We start from the raw sequence: 9,165 nt of genomic DNA, 5'->3' as shown, positions 1-9,165 counted from the left end.
TGTGTGTGTGTGTGTGTGTGTGTGTGTGTGTGTGTGTGTGTGTGTGTGTGTTCTACATGTGGATGTGTTGATTAAGAGGATGTTCCAGCGAGGGCAGAGAAATGCACAGGATGTTCACCTCATGCTCCCGACAGACACACACAGCATGAGTAGATCAGCTGCGATCAAACCTCCTCAGGTTTCTGACGGTCTGAGGAGAAATCCACGCTGAGTTTCTGTGAGGCCTGCAGAGAAGCAGGAAGCAGCTCAGCTCCTGTGTGTCTGACAGCAGAGAGCTAACAGCTAACGGCTAGCACAGACCCCTCAGACCTGGTCCTCGTGTCCCACCGTGTTTCATCTGTTTCCTGCTCTACAGTTACTTCTGTGTTGTTTGTTCAAATAATGAGGTTTTTCTTGTTTTTAGTGTCGGAGCTCCAGGAGGAGGGGATAAACGCCATCAACCTTCCTCTCAGTCCCTCCCACTATGAGCTGGACCCTGAGGACACCATGCTGGGTAATGACCAGCAGCTTTAGTTAAAGCTGATGACGTCTCTGTTTCAGTAAAAAGTTACAAAAATCAAAAAAATATATTTTCCTTTTCGTCACCAATTAGAGGAGAACGAGGTACGTACCATGGTGGACCCCAACTCCAAGAACGACCCCAAACTGCAGGAGCTGATGAAGGTCAGAGGGTTTTATTCTCCGACCTGTTCGCCGCAGCTTTGTGTAAAACGACGCTCACGTTGCTCGTTCCTCCTCTTCGGCGCAGGTGCTGATCGACTGGATCAACGACGTCCTGGTGGGGGAGCGCATCATCGTGAAGGACCTGGCTGAAGACCTGTACGACGGGCAGGTCCTGCAGAAGCTGTTCGGTGAGGAGCCGTCGCTCGTTTCGAGTCGCTGCCGTTTGTTTACGAGCCGAGGGAGGCGGAGTTTTTATTCTCGACCCCCGGTGCTCTGCAGAGAAGCTGGAAGGTGAGAAACTGAACGTGGCGGAGGTGACCCAGTCGGAGATCGCTCAGAAGCAGAAGCTGCAGACGGTGTTGGAGCGCATCAACGACTCGCTGAAACTGTCCACCAGGAGCATCCGCTGGAACGTGGACTGTGAGAAACATGAAGGCAGCTGTGTTCCTGTGTGCTCGCACACGTCTGTCAGCTCACACTTCAGATATATTACAGCTCACACTGCAGGAAAACTATCTTTATTTTAATACAACAAATAAAAACATATAGCTGCATTGTAATCCATCCTAGTGCTGCCACGATTAGTCGTGAATAGATGAATGCTAAATGCTAATTTTAGCTACGTGTAGTTTCCTCCCTGAGGTCCTGGTTATCTTTTTTCCACTTTGTGAAGTGAATTGTTGCTGTTTGATAACCCTGAAGGTTCAGGTTCATTTAAACTCTGTTTGTCTCCTCACGTCAGCGGTCCATGCTAAGAGCATAGTGGCCATCCTTCACCTCCTGGTGGCGCTGTCGCAGCACTTCAGAGCACCAATCAGGTTGCCCGACCACGTTTCTATCCAAGTGGTGGTGGTCCAGGTGGGCGTCTGTTAGCTCTTCTAACATCTTCACTAAGACGTGGATTTTATCTTCCAGTCTTATTCGCTTTATTTGTCACCACCTTGTGTTTCTGTTTGTTTGTTTGTTTGTTTTCTCTCAGTTGTATTCATTGTCCTCGCTTTGTGTGTTTCAGAAAAGAGAGGGCATCCTTCAGTCCAGGCAGATTCAGGAAGAAATCACTGGCAACACTGAGTGAGTTGGCTCATTTTCATCATCAGCTTCATCTCAGGGACTAGTTTTTTGTAACTTTTGCACATTTTTATCAAGCAGCTGGCTCCTTTTTCCTCAGTCCTTATATCTGCTTTCATTTGTTGCTCTTTGGGAATTTTAAATAGGTGTACATAGGCGTGTCACAGTAAACAATAAATTAATCGTATGGTAAATTAAATTGAGGAAGAAAAATTAAAATGAAGGCAATAATTTTCATTTGTTGCTTGTTTGTTTTCTTCATGTCTCCCTCTTAGTGTAGAGAGGAGTGAGCTCTGGTGTCAGGTGTTTGTCAGGTCCATGCTCTCTTAGTTGTTTTTTTCTTTTTACACTATGTAAATTTTAATGTAAACTTCAATAAACAGGTGTTACATCATTATATTAGTTTAAACTGGTCTCCAACAATATTATCGTTTATCGCAATAATTTCTGAGACAATTTATCGTCCAGTAAAATTTGTTATTGTGACAGGCCTCGATGTACAAAACTCTGCTTTCTCTTTTGTGAGAAATGTTTGTTTGTGGAAAAATGTTCATTTTCAGACAGATTTCAGAGACTTTAGGTAACGCCAAGAAGCTGGATGAGTGTAAAGTGATGGCTACACTTTCAGATTGCGATGCGGTCTGTCAGAGTTGACGTTAAATTACCTCTTAAAAAGAAATGAACCAGACACAGACGTAAGTGTTCAGTTTAAAACAGTTTTCTCTTTGCAAAGACTGAGAAGTTTCTGAGGACGCTTAAAGACGGGCCTCAGCAGAAAGTTCTGACCTTGGCTGGGAAAAGTTGTACAATTTATTACAAACAGAGCACAGAGAGAAACATCTTGACCAATCACAGGGTTGCTTCTTATCAGTTAGTGCAGCTCAAAGCTGCAGAGATGAAAATTATGGCAGCAAGAAAGACATTTAATACAGTTGATTAATGCAATAGGATCAAATATAAAAACTGATAAAGTTTTAAAATATCTATCACAGTCTTGTTCAACACAAACATAACTGCACACCAGGGCTATTCAACTGGCGGCCCGCGGGCCACATCCGGCCCGTTAGTGACCAAAGTTCGGCCCGCCAATGGGTTCTTTTTTCTCTTAATTCCAAACCCCAGTTTTCTGTTTTAATTACTCTTAGGTCGTATTCAGACCTGATCATTTGTTCCGCTTTAAACGAACCAGAGTTCGTTTCCAGCGTTGGTCCGGACCTTTTCTGCAGGTGTGAATACACTCGTGAACTCTGGTGCTGATCAAACAACCGGACCAAGACCTGCTTTTTGATGTGGTCTCGGTCCGCTTCCAAACGAGCTCTGGTGCGGTTCACTTTAGTTCTCTTCTGGTGTGAATACAGACCGGACTCTAACCGAACCAACTGCATTAAACATGCACMWYTTTGGACYTCACAGGCCACCGTTGCTGAGCTAAATAAACTGAAATCATACCTGTTTCGTCGTCTCCTGTGAGCAGCTCTGCTGCCAACATGTAGTGGGTCAGAACACGCAGAGCACCTCGTCTCCTTTGGGTTGTGGGACATATTTACTGACGCCGCTCCATAATTAGAATATCATCACAGAACCACCATTAAATCAGCTGCTTCTGACATTTTAAATGCTATTACAGTTGTACTATCAGCAAAAATGTGCGCATCAGAACTGTAGCGTGCAGGACTTCCTTGTTTTCTTCTGGATCTGTGGCTCAGTCCCGCCCCCTTCCTTTTTCTGTCCAATGGGAGCAATGATCGTCAGCCTGATGGCTTTGTTTACAAGTTATAGTTCATTTGCAAAAAAGCACAATGTGAATGCAAACTGCACCAAATGAAAAAAAATAAAGTCCATTTTTGGTCCGGACCAAACAATTGGACCAAAGGACTTTCCTGGTCTGAATACACCCTAAAGTTGTTTTAGTTAGACACGGTGTGGTAAACCAAGCTGGTAAAAAAACACTTCCATGAATATCTGAAACAGTTAAAACTACAAGCAGTTGAAGATAAAACTATGAAAGTGAAAATAAAATCAGTCAAAAAATGTAACAGGTTAGAGATGTCAAAATAAGATTTGTGTTAATTTGAGGCATAATATGTTATTTTGATATTGTTTTATTATCACTACTTTTATGCCATAGGGTTCTGTTTGTTGTATTCATGATTAAATACATCAAAATAAACTAAATCAAAGGTAACAGATCTTTGTAATACTTGGTTTTTTTTTTTTTACATAATAACTTTAATTGCTGGATGTTCAGCTCCTCAGCTGTTGCAGTAATTTTGGCCCCCGGAGCAGTTTTAGTTGAATATCCCTGCTGTACACAGATAATGAGGTTAAATCTGGCAGCAGGTTAGACTGAGCTCTAACTGATCTGTCTGTGTTTCTGACGTTAACCTCTTGAGCCAAACAGCTTTTTTCTGTTTTCCATTTCTTTTAACTTCTTTTAACTTCAGATCTGTCAGTTGAACCTGGACATGTTTGGTATCAAACGAAACAAGAATCTTGGCTAAAAGCTCATGGAAACTATATTTATATTCACCAAACAGTTCAAACAACAGGCAGTTGAATCAGAAAGTAAACAAACTGTACAAAATGGGATTGTTGCAAATCTGTAAATACGTTACAACTAATCTGTAAAGGAAAGGTTTTTGACATTATTTTTTTAAAGTAAATCAAAGTAGATGCCTAAATATGTTATAAAGTGTGTTGAAAGTTTTTTTTTCCACTTGTTTTTGAGTGAATATGATCCAATTGAAGTCAAATCTAATTTCTCATTATTTTATATAATATATATGGTGACAAATAAATGTTTGGATAATTTTTCAAAAGAACAAACATTCAATAACAAGTCCTTTCAGGCAGGTAAGAAAAAATAAATTAACTTTTGGATGTAAAAACTTCAGATTTCTTAACATTTATTAATGTTACTATTATGGTCTGTCCTGTGCAGAATGACAAAATAATTTCTTTACTAAAACCTCTGTAACTTTGCTCCAGTTAGTTTTAGCAGCATGAATGTTTGCACAGGTAATGTTCACAAGTGGGTTTATAGTTTCCGAGAGTTTTTAGTCTGATTCATTATGGTTTTAAAAAGGTTATATACTGTTTAATGCAAAAATTATTCAGACAGGAGGAAGAAAATGTTTAAAAGATTATGTTTCATCCTTAATATCTCTAAAACCACAGCAGCTGTTTTAACACTTACACTTCTAATAAAATCTCCCAGGTGTTGCTTTATTTTGATACCAAGATTATTTAATTTAAACAGAGTTTGTAAATGCTGAGATACACTCAGTTACATTTCAGCATGGGATTTTGAACAAAAACTTCAAGAAAGAGGTTAACTATTAGAGTTAGCAAAAATGTTTCTTGGTGTATTTTAATGAACCTTTTGATGAATAATCCCCACATGCACGGCTACAACCGGTTACCTTTCAAAGCAGATCCGGGTCAAGATGGCCGCCGCAGCCAGCTCTATATGGAAAACACAAAAATGTCTATTTTGTGAGGCGAGCCGCAGTGTGACGGCACCCTCAGCTGAAGAATTAGACAATTTAAATCAGCCTCTCACACACTTTGTGTTTCCCCCTGGGAGGCTGTCCTGCAGTCCGACAGCACCGACCAGGGAGATAACGGCAGGCCAACACTCCCAAACAAACACATTTGGTCATGCTAGATGGGTAGACTACTAATAAAACACACACACACACACACACACACACACACACACACACACACACACACACACACACACACACACACAGAGACAGTAGGGTTATTACCACACCAGCAGGACTGTTGCCCAGACCTGCCTGCGTTTGCCATCAGAGATTACACCATGAACACGTGTGTGTGTGTGTGTGTGTGTGTGTGTGTGTGTGTGTGTGTGTGTGTGTGAGCCTGCCACTTCTTGCTGGCCTGCCTGCTGCGATATCTCTTCCTCCGGGACACGTGTTCTGCAGCGATTCCTTCCCTCCAGAAGCACCTGACCCTTTCCAGCGAGAACATGTCCTCCACAGAGTGGAGCGCTGTGACGGCAGACAAAAGGAGCTCCATTCCCATAGAAAAGCTGTGTTCTGCACAGACATGTCTTCATTTATTGTTTTCAAAGCCTGCAGGATTGTTGCTCTCCTGGGATGTTTGCATTGTCCTGCATCACGCGGTCATTGTGAGCGTTCTGACTGATGAGTCTCAGGTTGTTTAAATACCTGAGGTGCGCTCTTCTATAGGCTTAATCAAACGGTTCTGCCCGGCGCTTATTGTTATTTGTGTGACATAATCTGCATTCCTCTGTGGTTGAACTGGAAACATGTCTCGTTTTTTCCTATTGTGTGAAATTATCAATAAGTTCAAACTTATGGGATCAATCTTGTGCCAGCAGGAACTGAATTTGAACTGCTCAGATTGAATCTGAATGTTTATCATTAGAAATTGAATGCATTGGTTTGAAAATGAATTTCACTAAATTGAAACTGAATTTAAAGTTTTGTATCTGAATTAATTTGCTTTGAAACTGTATTTTGGTTTATTAAAAACTCAGTTTGACTACTTTCACTTTCAGTTCCATAATTCAGATGTTTGTGTCACATCCTGGTCCTTGAGAAAGCCAGGCAGAGTAATCAAACACAGATCCACAGATTTATGTTTCACTTTGGTGAAGTTTCCCCTCTGTATGTAACAGAGTTGATGCAATCCACTGTAAAAGTGACAAAAACAGACAAAGTTATTTTATTGCAGTGATTAATTTGACCTGCATGTAGAAAATGTTACATTTACATCACATCATGGATCACATATTGATCAGACGCTGCTGCTGACTGATCCATGATGTGATGTAAATGTAACATTTTCTATATATAGGTCAAATTAATCACTGCAGTAAAATAACTTTGTTTTTGTCACTTTTACAGTGGATTGCATCAACTCTGTTACATCCAGAAGGGAAACTTCACCAAAGTGAAACATAAATCTGTGGATCTGTGTTTGATTACTCTGCCTGGCTTTCTCAAGGACCAGGATGTGACACAAAAATCTGAATTATGGGACTGAAAGTGAAAGTAGTCAAACTGAATTTTTAATAAACCAAAATACAGTTTCAAAACAAATTAATTCAGATACAAAACTTCAAATTCAGTTTCAATTTAGTGAAATTTATTTTCAAACCAATGCATTCAATTTCTAATGATAAACATTCAGATTCAATCTGAGCAGTTCAAATTCAGTTCCTGCTGGCACAAGATTTATCCCATACAAACTGCCTTTGTTTTTTTTTTTTTGTTTGTTTGTTTTTTTGTATTGTAAACATTTTTTTATTTTATTTTTTCAGGGCTTTCTCCGGCAGACACGGTATGTATTCATCAGAAACCAGGATTGTCAAACTGTTCCTGGATTCTGTAAGTTTTTCTTACGTTTAGTAATTAAATATTTTCTTTCTCCTCCTCAGAGCGGGATGCTTTTGACACCCTGTTTGACCACGCTCCAGATAAGCTGAACGTTGTCAAAAAGGTATTCAGTCTTGTGTGATTTTTCTTTACAAAAAGAAACCTTTAATTTTTAAAGCTGCTTCCAAACGACAGAATCTTTCATCCATCTGTGACCCGTCACATCGAAACGAGGATTAAGTCCAAAAGTGGAATGTGGAGAAATAGGCAGAAATAGGGTTGTGATTTTAAAAATAGCATTTTGTCAAAATATATTAAATTAATGTCTTATTAATGTATCATTTGAATGAACTGTCTGAAATATATTCATAAAAAACATTTAAAATTTTTTTTGAAGCGTTTTTTTTTAGCAGTAGCAACAAAACAACTGATTTTGAGGGGTAAAAAAACATTTTTCCCTGTGAGCTAGCAATGTTTTTGTTTCTTTCCAATTAGGAAATCTCAATATACAAATACTGTTTGAGGTTTCCTCTTTATGTTGACATGAAAAATACTCAATAAATTTACATAAAATTAGGATTCAGACCAAACGTCAATGTATCATCGTAACCAACAAGACAAATTAAGTCATATTTCTGGATAAACTGTTGATTATCAGGATGATCCAGGTATCAAAATGTAGTTTTTAAAGCCACAACTCTGAAAATATAATGAGTTCATTTTGACCAAATTTGACTTAATCCTCATTTCGATATGATGGGTCACAAATATTTAAGTACAGAGAAAATACATTTTAGTGTCCTTTCTGTCCATTTTTATTGGACAATCCTATAATACATTTCAAGGTATTTTATTTTATTTACAGTGTAACACACTCCAGCTTATTTAAAATTAGGATTAAAAATCCAGCTGGTTTACAGGTGGTGTTATTTTCGTCTTGTTTTAAAGCCCGGTCAGCTTGTGTGTCTGACGTTTTTCTCTTTGTCGTTCCTCAGACTTTGATCACGTTTGTGAACAAACACCTGAACAAACTGAACCTGGAGGTGTCTGAGCTGGAAACACAGGTGGGTCACAGAGCGGTACCACCAGACACGCTGCTGGAATGGGATTTAATCCATCAGTAGATTAAAAAAAGTCAACTTCTTTTAGTTTTATCTGCATTTTTATTACTGTTTAGAAAGAAGCAGGTTCAAGATGTTGTTGTGATTTCAAAATAAAAGCCTTGGTTCTGCAGTGTTGACTGTTTGTGCTGTTTCAGTTTGCAGACGGTGTTTATCTGGTGCTGCTGATGGGTCTGCTGGAAGGATACTTTGTTCCGCTCTACAACTTCTTTCTCACGCCAGAAAATTTTGACCAAAAGGTAAAAATACCAACATTTTTCCTGTGTTAAATTTGTTCCCTTGATATCTTTAAACGGCATTAACTGAGAAGGTTTAACAAGAGGAGTGGGACGATTTGACTTCTAAAAAGTTTGTTAAATGAAGCTCTTCAAACTTTCTCACTGATAAGCTGGAAAACTTATGGATTATTTAATGTTGGATCCAAACTACAAAAATAAACCAGACATGGGTTTTTACGATGCAAAAACAAGTGTGCATTGCCATGTAGCATGTCATTGCAGCATGGCTTTGCCTGCAGCAGTGGACTTTAAGAATGAAATGTGACCAAGTTCAAATGTATTTTCTGCCAGCTTGTGCTTGTAAAGTCAGCAGGTGTCTGTAATGAGGGTAATTGTGTAACAATATGAAGTTTGTAGAGATTTTTTGTTAAAGTTGCTGTAGCTGGGTTTTGAACCCTGATCTCCCACATGAAAGCCCATAGAGTTAACCATGAGACCACTGGAGCTGTGGCAGAGGGTACTGCCAAGGGTTGGTTTGTATGTGTGCAGAAAGAGGCCACATTGCCAATGCAATTGTTGACACTGAACTGCAATATATTACAGCAATAGAGCAATATTAGGACAATATTATAGTAAAACATCAAAATACAATCATATTGGTATTGTAACCACTGAACTATTGAGATTAAATATTATTAAACTATGGTTCAGTACTGAGTAGAT

At 39.2% G+C, this 9,165-nt stretch overlaps 1 protein-coding gene across 2 annotated transcripts in view; it reads left to right on the top strand.

The window, feature by feature from the left end:
* parvaa (parvin, alpha a) overlaps positions 1-9,165 on the top strand; it is a gene marked incomplete in the record, with an annotated part of 16,481 nt that overhangs the window by 6,022 nt on the left and 1,294 nt on the right. For both annotated transcript variants that reach the window (XM_014032978.1, XM_014032969.1), the window contains 10 exon segments: positions 404-493; positions 593-663; positions 749-851; positions 943-1,083; positions 1,406-1,521; positions 1,676-1,734; positions 7,049-7,068; positions 7,166-7,227; positions 8,099-8,167; positions 8,362-8,463. In XM_014032978.1, coding sequence (XP_013888432.1) covers positions 404-493; positions 593-663; positions 749-851; positions 943-1,083; positions 1,406-1,521; positions 1,676-1,734; positions 7,049-7,068; positions 7,166-7,227; positions 8,099-8,167; positions 8,362-8,463 — 833 coding nt within the window.

The sequence above is a fragment of the Austrofundulus limnaeus genome, unplaced genomic scaffold (assembly GCF_001266775.1).
Source record: "Austrofundulus limnaeus strain Quisiro unplaced genomic scaffold, Austrofundulus_limnaeus-1.0 Scaffold7, whole genome shotgun sequence".
Lineage (NCBI taxonomy): Eukaryota > Metazoa > Chordata > Actinopteri > Cyprinodontiformes > Rivulidae > Austrofundulus > Austrofundulus limnaeus.
The sequence above is the reverse complement of the archived record's forward strand: the minus strand, read 5'-3'. Positions and strand labels throughout refer to the sequence as shown.